The 14,777-nt window shown below is 37.7% G+C and overlaps 2 protein-coding genes across 9 annotated transcripts in view; one reads left to right on the top strand and one right to left on the bottom strand.

The window, feature by feature from the left end:
* Positions 1-3,950, bottom strand: part of CENPN (centromere protein N) — a 48,350-nt gene extending 44,400 nt beyond the window's left edge. For 3 of the 7 annotated variants that reach the window (XR_008915492.1, XM_056813292.1, XM_056813291.1), the window contains exon 1: positions 3,827-3,950. The gene's annotated coding sequence lies outside the window, so the exon portion shown is untranslated. The other 4 variants (XM_056813286.1, XM_056813290.1, XM_056813288.1 and 1 more) reach the window with 3 other exon arrangements.
* Positions 3,951-4,209: 259 nt separating this feature from the next.
* Positions 4,210-13,309, top strand: CMC2 (C-X9-C motif containing 2). Of its 2 annotated transcripts, XM_007476095.3 has the most exons (5): positions 4,213-4,492; positions 4,733-4,823; positions 6,190-6,313; positions 11,359-11,430; positions 12,674-13,309. In XM_007476095.3, the coding sequence occupies exons 3-5, from the start codon at positions 6,233-6,235 to the stop codon at positions 12,758-12,760; spliced, it is 240 nt and encodes a 79-aa protein (XP_007476157.2). In that variant the 5' UTR covers positions 4,213-4,492; positions 4,733-4,823; positions 6,190-6,232; the 3' UTR covers positions 12,761-13,309. The 2 variants fall into 2 exon arrangements, with proteins under 2 accessions (XP_001380903.2, XP_007476157.2); XM_001380866.4 differs by lacking the exon at positions 4,733-4,823 and having other exon boundaries at positions 4,210-4,492.
* Positions 13,310-14,777: the final 1,468 nt, after the last annotated feature.

The raw sequence follows: 14,777 nt of genomic DNA, 5'->3' as shown, positions 1-14,777 counted from the left end.
CTCTCATTCTTTGGAGTTCTGAGTTTGAGTTGGAGGCTGATGAAGAATCTGCTGACTGGACCTGAGACCTTAGACTTGGTAAGACTGTCCTTGAATCTCTCCCTTTGGACTGACACGTGGTGAGTGAAAGAGCTGACTCCTTTCCTGGATTTTCTGAAGAGACTAGCCTCAGGAGAAACCTATCCTCTTGAGAGAGGCTCCCTGCATCCCCAGGTCCTTGGCTACAAGACCAAGGACTCTCCGGCTATGACTAAACTCCCCTCCCTGTTTTTGAGCCAGGGGTTGGAACAAAATATTTAGTGCTTAGGCTAGATATCTTACCCTATCCTCTCTCTCATTTTCTTACTTTCACTCTTTCTATATTTTATAAATAAATTATTTTTAAAATCTTTTAGAATTAATTAAAATTCCTGGCAATCCTATTCTTAAATAATTCAGTCCAACCTTTTATAAAAATCCCTCATAATTTCTACCCCTTACACTACACCAAAATCACTGATAGTCTGAATTGCCAAATCTTTTTTAAGTCCTTATCCTTCTTGATTTCCCCTTTCCCATTCCTATCTTTTCCTCCTTGATTTTCTCCATTGTAGGTTTTCATGACACTGCTCTCTATTGGTTTTCCTCCTATCTGCTGACTCCTTCTCCTCAAGTCCCCTTTTTGTCAACCTCCATAATATCCACTAACCATGGGTGTATCTTGGATCTTCTCCCTCTACTGCAATGGCAATCCCTTTGGCAATCTGGTGAAATTTATGAACTTTTCAGAATGTTTTTAAATGCACAAAACAAAATATATAGAGTTACAAAGGAAATAAATTACATTGAAAAAGTTCAAAGTGTTTTTTTAAAATATAAGTTCATAGACCCTAGGTTAAGAATCCTTATGTATATTTTAGTGATCTTATCAACTCCCATGGTTTCAGGTGTCCTCTATCTTCATAGTCACAACCCTAATTCAGGCCTTCCATATCTCTGGCCTAGACAATTACAAAAACCTTCATTGGTCCCTTTGCCTCAAGTCTCTCCTTATTATAATCCAAACTCCAATTAGTTGCCAAGGTGATCTTTCTAAGATGTAGGTCTTAATAAATTACCATGCTCATTCCTCTCAATAAGTTCCAGTGGCTCCTCTATGAACTCTATTGCCATTAAAACTCTTCATAACCTTGCCTTTCCATACTATCTTTCCAATTTCCTTATGCTTTATTCCCCTCTACAATCAAACTACTCAGGCCTACTTACAGGTCTTCACATGATATACTCATTTCCATGATTTCACACTGACTGTCTTCCCCATTCCTGAAATGTTGTGTCCTCCTTCTCTAATTGTGCTTCCTGTTTTCCTTGGCTTACTTTACAATTCAGTTTAAGTCTCATCTTCTAAAGAGGTTTTTTTAGTCCCCTCCAGCTGCTAGTGTCTTCCCCTATCAAATTACTTTCCATCTCCTTTAATATATTTTGTAAGTATTCAAACATATTATCTTACCTATTTGAACATGTATATTCCTTGACTAATATTTGCTTTTATATCTCTACCACTTAGCATGGTATTTAGCACATTTTTGTTGTTCAGGAATTTAAATGCTTATTTTCTTCTTTCCTTCCTCTTCAATATATACTCTTGGAGGGCAAGGGCCTTATCTAAACTCTCCAATCTAGCCTTCAAATAATTACCAAAACAATCTTCCTAAAATTGTGAGTGAGAAATCCCCTACCCCTTTTATAATGATTAGATTTTTAATGTTAGCAGTAGTCTTTAATTAATCATAATTGTAATTCTAGGATAGTTAAATAATGATAGCAATAACATAATACTCCTTATGAGTTTAAATGTTTTTATGATTATTTTAGTATAAATTTTAAGGTTTAAATTAAGAACATAACTGCTTTAATATAATTATCGTGAGCATAGGCCTCAATTCTTAGCTAAACATTGTTACTCAGTATCTAGCCAATATAGTCTCAAACTTGTAACATAGCCTTCTGAGTATTATTCATCCTTAATAACATGACTGTCTTTTCACTTGGATCCAGGCCCACCTGATAGAGTAGGGTCTAGCACTCCTATACCACCTTAAATACATCATCTCCTCTGTTGTGACATGGAGGTGGAGAGTTTAGGCAGTCACTTGATATGTCCTCAATCAACATCTAATGTCTAGTGGCATGAATTATTTTTTATCTTGATTATTTTTTAAATGGTAAATAAGTTGTACAAGTCTTTTGTGTGTAAAGTAGGCCATCTCACAAGGCTGGAGGTCTTTGGTCTTGACCAGAGTCTGGCTTTATTATGAGACTGGCCTTCTCTCCATAAATCGATTTCCTTTTGGCTTGAAGATTTTGTTTCTTTCATTTGTGTTCCTATGATTAGAAATTATGCAATAAAATGAAGATTTAATCACATTACTCAAATATATTAAAGATAAAGAAGATACAGCTCCCAAAATGGCACATTTTTTGACATAATGTAAAAATATTTGTCTTGGAGGCAGCTAGGTGGCTCAGTGGATTGAGAACCAGGACCAGAGCCAGGAGGTCTTGAATTCAAATCTGTTTTAGACATTCCTTTCTATGTGACCATGGGCATCAACCCTGAGAGGTAGGTTCTATTATTATCCCCATTTTATAGCTGAGGAAACTGAGGATGACATTAAATGACTGCCCCAGGATCATACAGCTAGTGTCAGAGGCTGAATTTTAACTCAGGTCTACAGACTCCTAGCCCAAAGCTCCATTTGCTGCACCATTTAACTTGCTTCAGTTGATAGCGATAAAATAAGAATAAAATATATGCAGAACACTTTAGGAACTTTGAAGAGCTATGTAAATGTATTATTTTGCTTTTTTGTATCATATTGCCATCTTCATCTAAGTTTCCTTGGATCAAGTGGGTGCCATTTTTACTCTTATATTCCTAGAGTCTACTATATATCAGAGGAAGACCAGAGCAGTAGCAAAAGTCAAAGAGGAGGCAAAGGAGAGGTAGGATCTTGGAGTGGAAAGAGCACAGATTCCAAAATCAAAGGAGCGGGTTTCAAATTCCACTTCTTCACTTACTACCTTTGGGAAAGCTAGGTGACAAAGGGGATAGAATGCTACTCCTGGAGGAAAGAAGACTCTATCCTCCAGAGTTCAAAAATCGCCTCATACACTTGCCATGTGACTCTGAGCAAGTCACTTAACACTGATGGCCTCCGTTTTCTCATTTGTAAAATGCACTAGAGAAGGTAATGGTAAACCCTCAGGTATGTCTACCAAACACTTTCACTTTCTCTCACGCGCGCACACGCACACACACAAACGAGCAAACGAGTCAGACAAGACTGGAAAACGACAGATCAATAATAACTAGCCAATGAGAACTAGAACAAGCCACCAAACCTTCCTGGGTCTCAGTTTCCTAACCTATAAAATTAGAAGGTTGGGCTAAATGGTGTCCCTTCAGCTCTAGATCTACACTCCTACGATATCCCAGAAACCTCAATTTGAGAGAGCGCAACCACTAAAGCTTCATGTGATCGCTCCAAAAGAGAAGGGTGGAGGAAGAGAGAAAAGGCATCATCTCGTTGTCATGACGATAGTAGAGAAGCAGCACGGAGGCCTTTCCAAACAAGAAATCTCCGCCTCCGCAGCCGCCAAAATCCGCACCCCAGTCGCAGCCAAGACAATTCTAAAGGGACAGCTCGGAAAGAGGGAAGCAGAGGTCCCCTGGATCCCACGAATGCCTCAAACTTCCCACCAGAGATCCGCATGCTTCGCGCGATTGATGACTAACAGCTGGCAATCCGATTATCTACCCGCAGGTACTCCCAGTCCACCTTACCTAGAATACAGGACTTTCCTCTGTCTGGGCAGACGTAACGTTCGCAGCTCGCGCCAATCCAGGGTTCGTCCTTCTTGCTTTAAACTTCACCAATTGGAACCTCCGCTGTCTGCAAAGGCCCGCCCCACCGCTAGTCAACATGGAGTTGGGAAGTACCATATATCTTGGGGGGGGAGTAAGGGAAACTGTTGGAGTGCCGGCGCCTCTCTGCTTACCTAGAAGGTCCTTTTAAACTTATGTTTAGGTATAGTATTTTTCTGAATGGACGCATGTTTCTTTAAATTCATAAATTATGGAGAAGTGGGAATTTTCTAAATTTTGGAAACCTTTATACTTCCCAGCGCCGTAGGAAAACCATTCAGGCCCGGTGCGTCGAGACCTACGTAGCGGGTTCGACTCTTCCCAGAGGCCTCACCAGCCGGGGATTTGACCTCGAGACTAGGTCTGGAATTGGCTGATTTCTTTTTACGTTACCGACGAGCTGTTTCCGCTCCTCTCCGTCCACCTGTTTGCCACAGGTCTGACCTCCGCGGGAGGTCGCCGCCCAAAGTGTGTGTGGGGAACTTCAGGTTCATGTCCGCGGCCTCCTACCTGCAGAGAGAACCATCTTTCGGACTTCAGAGGTTGAGACTTCCTCCTCTGGCATCCTTTAGGGCATTTCCTGAGGTGAGATTCGGCCCTGGGCTTCCTGGGTGCAAGAGTTTCGTGCCAGGGTCCTTAGACGTTATCCAACTCTACTCCCTCCTGTTCTCCCCCACACCCCCAATTCCCAGGTCACTGTTGAAGAAACTGAGGCCCAGAGAAGGTATTGGATTTGCTCAGGGTCACTGAGAGGAGTGACCGAACCTGCCAGGCTTTGTTGATACCGACATGAATTAAAAAGACACTCTTGTATCCTTTTATTAGGGAAGGAGAAGGGAATAAAACACTTGTTATGTGCCTACCGTGTGTCTAGAGCTGTGTACGTCCCATTTGATCCCCAAGATAACCCTGGAAGGTAGGTGCTCTTATTAACTCCAGTTTACGGTGGAGGTAGACCTCGAGTTGCTGAATGTTTTATAACTCTTTAAGTGTTTCAGTAGACTTCTTGATCTCTTTTCTCTGAGCCTAGGAAACTCTTAGTATAGGTATTCGAATTCCTAACTAATCCTAAATTTACATACTGTTGGCTTTTTTAAAAATTGATAACTTTTTTTAAAATTACCTAAATTACCCATCCTGCCCCTTTCCTCTTGACAGAGAGCATTCCTTATAACAAAGGTTATCATTTTTGACTTTCCCTTATCCAATCCTTTTGACAGTCTTTTGAAGCCAATGGAACTTTTCTCAGAATAGTTTTTAAATGCATAAAGTAAAACATTTATCAAAAAAAAACAATTATACTGAAATACATTTGTGTTTTTAAAAAATAAATTCAAGGACCCCCAGGTTAAGAATCACTGCTTAACAAAGAATTTTTTAACAAAAAAGTTAATCAACATATTGAAAAGTGAATGATCTGGTTCAACAGTTCTGTAAAGAATTGTGGAAAGGTTATCTTTGAGAACAAGCTTAGTATTGTAATTTCATAGTATCCAATTTCAGCAGTTTTGTTCTTTCAATTTACATTTTTACTGGCTACTGTAGAGTATGTTGTTTTACTAGTTCTGTTTATTTTACTTAGTCTCAGTTCAAGTCTTTCCATGTTTGTGGACATTCATCAGTTCTCACTTTACTTAAGTTGACTTACAGACCTCTGCTTAAATAATTTTTTTATGCAGTTTGAAATTACCTTCATATGTGGGGAAGGGAGGGTGGGAGATAAAATCTCAAAAGTGAATTCAATCAGAATTTAATTCATTTCAAACTTTATTAAATGGCCACCTCCTGTGTGCAAAGCACTGTGCCAGAAAACAAGGACAGATAATCAGATGACATCCTTAGAACTTTCAGACAATCAATGGGATGCTGGCCCAGTGGGGAAGAGCTCCAGTTGTTCCTTATTCCAGAAATTTGTCCATAGCTTCATAAAGGAATGCCATGTATTGGGGAAAGGAGGATATGGGTCTCCTTAATCATATGTAAATCAGCTTATTAAGTATATCAGGTTTCTTTACATTCTTATCTTCTTGTAGTCTTGAAAGTTATATTGCAATACTGTTTAAATGTTTTGACTTAAAACCTTAAATCTTAAATTCTATGAAAGCATATTTGATAGGCAGAAAGAATTAGTTTAAGAGCAGAGAGAAAGAATTAGTTTAAGAGCAAAGGGACTCAGACATAGATGGAAATTTTCTTTTAAAAATTTTTAATTAATTAATTTGTTTGTTGATTACAATAAAATTACCAGATATTTTCTTCTTTTTCTCCCCTCTCCACACTAGAAGGTGGAAAATTTCTGTGTTGGCCCACTAGTCTTAAGCAAAGATGCATCCAGATTTATCTCCACACCTGCACACTGAGGAATGTAATATCTTAATTAACCTATTAAAAGAGTGCCACAAAAAGGTGAGAATTCAAAAATTTTATTTCTTTAAAAAGGAAATCTTGGGTATTATTACTGAATTATATTAAATATTATTAACAAACTATCATAATCATAATTATCTCTATTGGGGAAGATAGTATAGTATGGACAATCCCAAATCATTTATAGAATTTATAATTTAAACAAAAATAACTTGTGTTTTTATGTCACAAAGTATTATTTTGCTGGTCACTGAACGTTATTCTAAAGAAATAATTTTTAAAATATCTTTGGTCAAGTTTGGCACCACATGGTTATAAACAATTTGCTATAACTCATCTACTACTAAGTCATATCTAGATGGGTGACAGTTTTGTTGATAGAAGGAATTCTATACCAGAAGTTCCCTCATCGACAAAATCACTGATTAATTCTTTGGAGTAGTCACATGAATATGAAATAACATGTGTGGTAAGAAGACTAGTGTAGGGTTTGAGAAAACTAAGTTGTAGTTCCAACTTTGCCATTTTTGTGATCTCAACTTATTTTTCTTCATTTGCCATTGGTTTCATCTTCCGTAAAATAAAAGTTAAACTAAATTATCTCTAAATTTCTAAGAATCTGTGTTTTTCTAATAGTGTTGTCTTGATAATCAGAAACTGTTTCTTTAAGTTGTTGCAAATTAGTACTTCTAATACTGTGGGAATAAAATTGTATCTTAATTTTTTAAAAATTTCATTCCATATTGTATTCTATTCCATCTATTATTATCAAGGGAACAACACTGAGAAGCAGTATCTATAAGGGCAAATTCAACTTGTTTTTCCACAGAGCTTCTCTTTTATAGGAAAAAAAATGCTTACTCCTGATTGATTACACTAACAAGGTATTTTCTAATAGCAAAACATTTTACTAACAAGTTGTAGGAGATCTAGGAGGAAAAATATTCTCATCATTAGAAACAGCAGAAATACTTATTGGAGTAAAAATATATTTGCTTTTATAGCACAGTAGAGCAATCCTTTTTAAAAATAAGATGGAGTTATGTAGAGTCATACTTTTACCATTTCCCTACAGAGCTTCAGAAACATGCAACAAAAACAACAGAGGAAGCCTCAGGCAATGTTGACTTTATCTGAAGGGTACCTGATTTTCTGATGTCATAATGTATCATTTTTACTTACTTTAGGAAACTTTTGTTGTTCAGGCCTATAATCTTATTGGTATAGGAAACTCCCTTTGCCAATGCAAATTATTAGCTATTCTGCAACTTTTAAGATGTTAGAATAGTGATGGGTGGACCTTTTTAGAGATAGAGCGCTGGAGATCTGTCCCCACCCAACCCCCCCCCAGACCAAGTGCCCTGCTGTGCCCCCCTCCCCCACTGAGTGCTGGGTATCTCCCCTTCCCCTCCACTCCCACCCCTTTATACTACATAGGAGAAAGCGCTCCCATTGGGCTCTTGCCCAGAGGGACAGGGAGGCATTGTGGAGAGGGGGAAGGAAGCAGTTCTGCTCAAGTCCCTCTGCCTTTCTAGTAACAAACTCTAGGGGTTGGGTGGGGAGGGAGGGTGGCCTAGTGCCCACGGAGAGTGTTCTGCATTCCCACTCATGCCAAAAGTTCACCATCATTGGGTAAGAAGAGTTGCTTCAAGCACTGAGATGCTATGTGACTTGTCCAGAGTAACCACTGTGTGGCAGAAGCAGATCTTGTATTGAGGTTTTCCTAAGACCAGATGACTCATTAAGAGCTTGTCTCTCTGCCAGGAACTATAGACTAAAATTTTTTTCTTAGAGAATTTAGAGATTGGAAGAGCCCTTGAGTCTCCCTTTGGCCACTCAATCTATTATTAGTATCACATTTTGCCTTAGCTATTTCTGCAGGAATATAATTATTCTCATTCCTGGAGTTGGGAGTGGTGATAGTTGATAAGATCTTTTACTGATTGACACAGGCTACAGAATTCTTTCTGAGTTTAATGCTTCAAAACAGAAGACCTTTGGCATTATGATTATATTATTTTAATAATTTGAGCAAGTCACCCAAATTTTCTGAGCCTCATCTTATACTATCATCTACCTTACAGGAGTGTTGTAAGGAACAAATAAGAAGAGTGTATGTAATGTCTTTTGTAAACTTTTAAAATAATAAATATATGCATATATCATTTATGTATATTTACAACATCTATATGCACATAAGTGGATAGGTGATACAAGACTCCTAAATGAGTCACTTAGATTATAATTCTGCCTTGGGCAAGGTGTGGTATCTGAGGTAAGTAAAGAGAGTTGGTAAGAGGAGAAACAAATGAGAACACCATTAAACTATAATACCTATTGCTTTAAAAGTAGAATATAGTATATGCATATAATATTATAAGTAAAACTAGTCATAGCTGAACTAAGTAATATTTCTCCAAATGTTGTATGTGATTCTACAGGAAAAGAAAGATTCATTGGAAAGGTACTTCTATATTTATTTGAATGACGCTCCATTTAATAGCAAGGAAACAAGTAGGAATAATGCAAACTAAGTAATAATGTTGAAAAGGCCATTAGCTAATTAGTATGAAGTTTTAAAATCCTGTCAGTTATTTTTACCTCTTGTTCAAAAAAAGGAGGGGCAGAGGTGAGGTAGCCTTTGTGAATATAAAAATAACAAAAAATGCCTCCTTGCCCATAATCATTCCAAATTTGAGAAATGGAAGGGATCTGAGTGATTATCCAATGCCACCAAGTATTTAACAAGGAATGATCTAGGCCAGTGTTTGTGAAGTATTGGCATGCACACCAGGTTGGGGGTGGGGTGGGAGGAGCTGCTCTGTTCCCTGTCTTCATTTTTTGCTTGCCCCACCCCTCTGTCCAGCTGTCCAAAGGGAGTACTTCCTCCCTCCACTCTGAGGTAATCTGGGGGCTCACAGGCAGCTTGATGTTGCAGTTTGGGCACGTGTTGTAAGAATTTATTAAGTCTTACTAGATTATTGATATAGTGTGTTTTTGCCAATAATTTATCCTATATGGATAGGCTGTTAAGTTATGACTGTTGAGACATAATGGTTCTCAGAGCAGTCTCAAGAATTCCAGCTTAGCCAGGAGTATAAAAAATACATATATTTTTTATGATTTAAAAAAAGACTAAAGAAAAGAGATAGGAAAAGGAAATAAGTGGATAAGAATTCTTATAATATATTAATCCTAAGCTAATAAATATTATCTAACCATCCAAATAAATCTGACTTGCAAAAGTCTCTTCAGTCCCCAACAAAGTTGGGGGTACACTCTCTTCCTAGTTTATCTAAATTCCCCTCAAAACCTTAATCTATCTATACTATCTAAATTCTTATCTGATACACAAAAAAGAGTAAATTTTCTTCTTAGCTGTATAGTTGGAAAAAACAGTTCAGAATCTCCAACGTCTTCCTCCACACTCGCAGCAAACCAGCTGGACTTGTAATAATTCACCCTGTGATCTCCTTCGCTGATTTTAGTCTGCTAGATGAAATTTTTATGTAGGAAGCAATTGAGAAATTTCCCACACTGGCTGAGCCTCTCCCCAGATCAAACCCAAGAGTACAAAAATAGTTAAGTAACTCTAACTCAAAGCATTCTGGGGAAAATCCTCTTACCCACAATTCATCTCTGAGATTCCATTTAAAGAAGCTTTAACTTATACCTTACCTATGCATTTGTCCATAAATTATGCTATGTAACTATTTCCTAATATACTCTTAATTAACAAATATCCTACTACACATGCAAACTCGAAAATGTTCACCAATGCTGATCTAGACTCTGCTTGAAGATCTCCAAGGGAGAGGAATCCACTACCTCTCAAGGCAGCCTGTTACATTTTTGGACAACTCTATTCTTAAGGAAGCTTTTACTGACATCAAGTGTTAATTTGCCTTCTTGCAGCTTCCATCTCATTGTTCCTGGTTCTACCCTCTGAGACCAAACAGAATAAATTTAATCTCTCACACATGCTAGTCTTTCACATACTTGCAGATAACTGGTTTGTCTCTTGAGTTTTCTCTTATCCAAATAAATATCCCTAATTCCTTCATTCCATCTTCATAGTATGAATTCATAGCCCTTTACCATCTTGATTGTCCTCTTCTGTACCCTTTACACATTTTCCCCTGTCCTTTTAAAATTATGATACACAATACTTCAGATATGTTCTCTTCACAGTATAGTACAGAGACCATCATCTCTTTACCCTAGAAGCTAAGCCTCACTCAATGATGGCCAATATTGTTTTACCTTGTTTTTAGCTACAGCATCACACTGCTGACTTGTATTGAACCTACAGACGAACTTGTCAACCATGCCTCTTCCATCACTGAAGGACCTCATTTCAATTGAATTTCATTTTAGAATTGCCAAGTACTCTGACCCAGAGACATCAAACATATGGCCCATAGCCATCTAGAATTTGAATGTAACTGGAAAATAATGTAATAAAATAAATAAAAATACAGTAAGACATAGGTAATGCAAATATATCATTTTCTGTCTTTGTACCTTCAGGGATCCTTATATACAGTTTCAGCAGTGGCCCACATTTCTGTTTGAATTTGACAGGACTGCTTTAGCCTGTTAAGACCATTTTTGGATCTTGCCAGTGTTGGCTCTCATGTCCAGCTTTGTATCATCTATAAATTTGTTAGACATATTATCTATCACTTTACCTAGGTAATTGAGACAAATGTTAAATATCATAGACACTAATCCCTGAGGCACTACTCTGGAGGCACTCATGAATTTGATATATCCACTAATTATGCCATTCATGACAAATCTGTATAACTATCATTTTCTAACACATCTCCATCAAGTCCTTAGTTAGCTATATTAACACCTCAGCCTTCTGCTTAAGAGCAGGTCCTGACTTTTAGTGATAGAAGTTTCCTCATCAGGATTTCCTTATACCAATGGTCTTACAAATCTGTTATTCTTTTTAGTGGCATTGACACATGAATGAAAATTATATAAGAATCCTATAAGAGTTACTTATATGTACTTTTGTGCAAGATACCTTTCCATTTTATTGACTAAAATATATTGTGTTATTTGCCTTATAGCACAGTGTCCTGAAATTTTTTGGTCACTGTAATGAAATTGATCGTGAGATGCGGAAATGCCTAAAAAAAGAGGTAAAGCCACCTTAGTGATTTGAAGGGTAGGAAAGGAGCTACCAAAAGAACTTTCTTTTCCCCCAAGAAGTCAAAATCAGGAGACTGCATGACCAAGGGCTCCTCTGTTCTGATCAGGTGCAAAAGCTGTATGATCTTTTGTGTTGTTTCATATAAAGTAAATGTTTCCTTTGACTCCTATCCTTTCATTCTTCAGTAAATGAGAGAATGATTTTAAAATCTTTAGATAAAAAATGAATCAGTAACCAGATAAAAATTTATCACCATCCCTTAGAATCAGGATATAAAGGTTGGTAAAAGGGTTAAAGACTAATAGATGGATCCATGAAAGGAATTGGAGAAAATAATACATAAGTGGAACAGATAATAGTCATCTTCAAGGAGCAGAATGTTTTCCTTTATACCCCCAAAAGGAGCAGTGGGAATAAATAAGGAGATGAATTTAAACTCAGTATAAAAACTGTAAAGTATAAAAAGAAGCTTTCAAACTGAACAACCACAAATACTCAAGCCTCAGACAAGATGTTCCTCTATTATGGATGCTAGAAAAAGGGATTCATGATTCTGATAGGACAACGAAATTAATGACCTGTTCAAAGTGGTTCTTTTAACCCCTAGAGCAGGGATGGCAAACCTTTTAGAGACAGTGCTGGGCCCTACCCCAAACTCCCTCTGCATGCTGTGCCCCCTCCCCCATACTGAGTGCCAGGCATACCCTGCTCCACTCCACTTCCTTTACCCCATACAGGGGAGGAAGAAAGTGTTCCCATTGGGCTGCTAGGCAGAGGGACAGGTGATGTGAGGAATGACCTTGGTAAGTGTAGAGAGCTGGGAGGAGAGTGGCTTGAGTGCTCTATACTCCTCCAGCTCTGCTGCCTATAAGCCACCTACCTTATCCCTTGTGCATTCCCATTGGGCTGCTGGGCAGAGGGGCAGGGGATGTGGACAGGGGGAGGGAAGAAGAAGCTCCACCCAAGTCCCTCTACCTTTCTAGTAATGAACTGGGGGGTGGGGGGCAAGTGCCCACAGAGAGCATTGTGTGCCATATTCTGCACCCATGCCATAGGTTCACCATCACTGCCCTAGAGTATTTACAAATAAAAAATCGCGAATGTAGAACAAATAAAATTTTAAAACCATCTCCCTTCTTAAATGTTAAATTCACTTGAACTTAAGTGAAATTCAGTGCCTCTCTTTTTAACATACAAATCTCCCTCTCCCCACTGTTTTGTTTGTTTTCCAGTATGGAGAAAGGAGGGCCAAGAGCAGGGCAATTGGAGAAGCTAAGCGACAGAAACTTTCTGGTATTTCAGAAGAGTCAGAGAACTGAGTTCTGCTTTCACTGGACATCTTGACCAAGAGATAGATAAACATTTGGACGTTTAGCTAATAACTTAAAAGAATGTCACCATTCTTAAATGAACCCTTTTATGAGCTTCAGAGAAATTTGGAAATTGGTAGTATAAGACTTGCAAGACTACAAGTTTGAGCCTTCCTTGCCATCAACAAAACACCAACATTTCAATAATTACTATTTGTTTATTGCCTCCTCTAAGAAAATCATTATTTTCCTTATGTCTGCTAACCTAGAGAAATAAAGGACATTGCTAACAGCCTTGCCTTCATACTAACATAAAAGTATTGATACTTCGCTTCAGTATCCAAAAACATCCGTGTTCCTTCCATAAGATCTAAGCCGTCTTCTGTACCTTCGGAGACGCTCTTCATGAATTGTTGACTGGAAAAAATACTTTTAAAAAAAGTAATGAAAAGTTGAAGATGGAGGGTTCTGGGAATATTGCCCAAGATAAAGATGTTCTAGTTTTCATTTATACATGGAACACAATTTTCCTCATTGATTAAAAGTTTGTGATTCAGATTGTGAAGTCATACCTTTCTTTGGTTTGCAAGATACTTTTTTGATAAATTGAACATTTGTCTAATTTTATATAGAACATGCTCAATAGACAAAGTATTTTAAAAAGTCGAAAAACTGGGTGAATTCATTATCAACAAATTCATTAAATTTGCCAATACCAATACATTTATACGTATACATGTACATTATAGCTATATAAAATTTTGAGGTTATATTTAGCATATAAGTTTGTAGGTACTGATACATAGGTATGTGTATGGTGTATAGTATATGGCTTTTGGACCTGAACATGGTTCTAGGATTTGACTTGGCCCTATAGTTGATCATTTTACATATTTTTGCTGTCTTCTACCCTTGACTCCCTTGAAAACACAATTTTACCATCACTCACAACAATCTTCAGTCCTGAAAAAATTTGCTGTGATCCATCTTCACTCATTCACCCAAGCTACTAAACATCACTGAATATTATGTTGACTGGTTCCATTTAAAAATCATGCATGTTTTCTGATCCTAGTTGGACCATTTCTGTCACAACAAAGCTTTTGTCATTGTCAAAACCTATCATCTAGTTACCAGCCTACTACTACAGACCCACTTCAGAAATCGGACTCGTCTGTTGCCAGGACCATAATCAAAGAAGCCTTTCCAGAATGGAAAAATATGCCAGAATTTGCCTTCAACTGATATAGTCTTTGCAAACTCAAAATTCTCCTTCATGCCATGATGAGACATGGACTTTAAAGTATTATATGAAGGGCTTCTAGGTGGTGCAATGGATAGAATGCTAGGCCTGCAGTCAAGAAGATTCAGTCTTCCAAAGTTCAAATCTGGCCTTAGATGCTGCTCCGTGACCGGAGACAAGTCACTTAACCTTGTTCCCTGTTTGTCTTAGTTTCCTCATCTGTCAAAGGAGCTAGACTAAGAAATGGCAAACCACTTCAGTATCTTTGCCAAGAAAACCCCAAAATGGGTCAAAAAGTTAGACACGACCAAAACGACTGAAAAAAAAAACAAATGAAAACTCATTCCAAAGGCAAAGACAAAAGATTTTTAAATGATCTATCATGGCAATGAGCTGGACTCAGAATTGAGTAAGAAGATAAGAATAAGTTAAACTCCATTTGAGAAACAAACATTTTCAGTGATTTCAAACTGCTCTCTTACAAATTTATTTTTTACTTTTTCTAGCAGTGCTCTGTGGCTGAATCCCTGTCTAAATAGTCAAAATTATAGATGCCTCAAAGGGCAATGGAGAGATGTGTGGTCAACATAAGTTATCACGCAGGTAGCCACCCATCTGTGACAAAGCTCAAGAGATTTATCCATTAAATTTGGGATTTGAACCCAGGTTGCCTTACCTTTGTAGCTTTTCCCCTGAGGCCATGATTTTCTCATTAGTGAATGCCTCAATGAAAATCTCGTGCTCAGAATAATATTCAAACAAATACTACAAAATTAATACAGT

This window comes from Monodelphis domestica, chromosome 1, assembly GCF_027887165.1.
Source record: "Monodelphis domestica isolate mMonDom1 chromosome 1, mMonDom1.pri, whole genome shotgun sequence".
Taxonomy (NCBI): domain Eukaryota; kingdom Metazoa; phylum Chordata; class Mammalia; order Didelphimorphia; family Didelphidae; genus Monodelphis; species Monodelphis domestica.
The sequence above is the reverse complement of the archived record's forward strand: the minus strand, read 5'-3'. Positions and strand labels throughout refer to the sequence as shown.